The sequence below is a fragment of the Acanthisitta chloris genome, unplaced genomic scaffold, assembly GCF_000695815.1.
Source record: "Acanthisitta chloris isolate BGI_N310 unplaced genomic scaffold, ASM69581v1 scaffold13373, whole genome shotgun sequence".
NCBI classification, from domain to species: domain Eukaryota; kingdom Metazoa; phylum Chordata; class Aves; order Passeriformes; family Acanthisittidae; genus Acanthisitta; species Acanthisitta chloris.
Genome location: NW_008666668.1, coordinates 1 through 1,621, shown reverse-complemented (window position 1 = coordinate 1,621; position 1,621 = coordinate 1). Strand labels below are relative to the sequence as shown.

The window sequence follows — 1,621 nt, the reverse complement described above, 5'->3', positions numbered from 1 at the left end:
GGAATGCTCTCAGTTGCTCTGGAAGTCAATGCAGGATGTAGTTGGAACCCATTGCTGTTTCATTCCCAGATGGAATTCATAGCAAGCAGCCTGGATCTCTACCTTCACAAAAATCAACAAAAGCACTAGGCAGAGCTTGGGAACCAAGTGACCAAACATTTTCCTTGTCTAGAAACAACATCTGTTTTCATCATTTTGCTCTGGTAAGGATGAACACACAAATCTTTGCAGCATGGGAATACTCATTCTCTTGTCAGATCTCATTTGTGTCTTAGTCTTGCTCTGGATATATTCAGTCTTAAATCCCCTCTGCTTTTGTGGATCAGGACAACTGGTCATGTGCTAATGGTGCTGCTAGAGCCAAGACTCTCTTTAAACCAAAAAGACTTGAAAATGCCTTCCTTCTACTGAATCACACTCTGGCAAATAATCTGTGTGTTCTCACCCACCACAAACTTCACCCTGTACCTGTTATCCGTGGAGCAGCTTTGAACTGCAGAAGCTTCTGCTCCCACTTATCCTCCAGGTCTTGAGCCATGATGAGTGTTTTGCCAGATCCTTCATCATCATCATACAAGCTTTCCTTCCTCTTCTTCAGCTGCTCCTCCTCCTCCAGCTTACGGATTTCATGATCTGAATAGCAGCTTTTCTCCTGCTCTATCTAAAAGGGCAATATAGAGAATTCTTAATGCACCAGAACTATTAGCAAGCAGAACACTTGCAGAGGAATATCACAGGAGTGTGTGAGCAAGGTCACAGGCTTTTCCAGGGGTTGGCAGGCATGACCAGTCCCTGGAAGCACCTGGACAAGTGCTACCAGGGACTGGCCACACCTGCCAGCCCCTGATGTCCTTCTCCCTCATAGAATCATGGAATTTTAGAAGTTGGAACGGACCTTACAGATCATCTAGTCCCAAGCCCCTTGCCATGCGCAGGGACACCTCCCCACTAGACCAAGTTGCTCAAAGCTTCATCCAGCCTGGCTTTGAACACTGCCAGGGTTGGGGCAGCCACAACCTCCCTGGGCAACCTGTACCAGCATCTCACCACCCTCAAGTGAAAAACTTTTTCCTCATATCTAACTTAAATTTCCCTTCAGTTTGAATCAGTTACCCTATGTCCTGTCACTGCAGCTCCTAACAAAGAGTCCCTCTCCAGTTTCCCTGTAACCCCTTCAGATACTGAAAGGTGCTGTGAGGTCTCCACTCAACCTTCTCTTTTTCAGGGTGAACAGCCCCAGCCTCCTCAGCCTGTCCTCATAGAGGAGATGCTCCACTTGTCTTATTAACTTCATGGTCTTCTCTAGACTTGTTCCAACAGTTCATCGTCTTTTTTATGTTTAGAGCATCAGAACTGCACAGGGTGTTCCAGGCAGAGTCTCACCAGAGCCGAACAGAGGAGCAGAATCCCCTCCTTTTCATGCAGCCCTCCTCAACACCCCCCACACCCCCTCTAACCTGCGCCATGAGCGCCGCCACCTCTTCCTCCTCCTTCTCCATCTCCTGCGTGACGCGGGGAAGCCTCAGCAAACACATGGCACCGAAAAGCCTCCACGGACGGCGCTCGGCGGCGGTACAAACCCACCGAGCGCAGCGCGCGGCTCGCAGGGCCATGGGCGCCG

General features: G+C 49.5%; 1 protein-coding gene across 1 annotated transcript in view; it reads right to left on the bottom strand.

The window, feature by feature from the left end:
- MRPL46 (mitochondrial ribosomal protein L46) overlaps positions 1-1,587 on the bottom strand; it is a 3,020-nt gene extending 1,433 nt beyond the window's left edge. The window contains exons 1-2 of the mRNA XM_009072231.1: positions 1,458-1,587; positions 469-661 (exon numbers count right to left, since the gene is read on the bottom strand). Of these exons, the coding sequence (XP_009070479.1) occupies positions 469-661; positions 1,458-1,535 (271 nt within the window). The 5' untranslated portion in view covers positions 1,536-1,587. The remainder of the gene's footprint in view (positions 1-468; positions 662-1,457) is intronic.
- Positions 1,588-1,621: the final 34 nt, after the last annotated feature.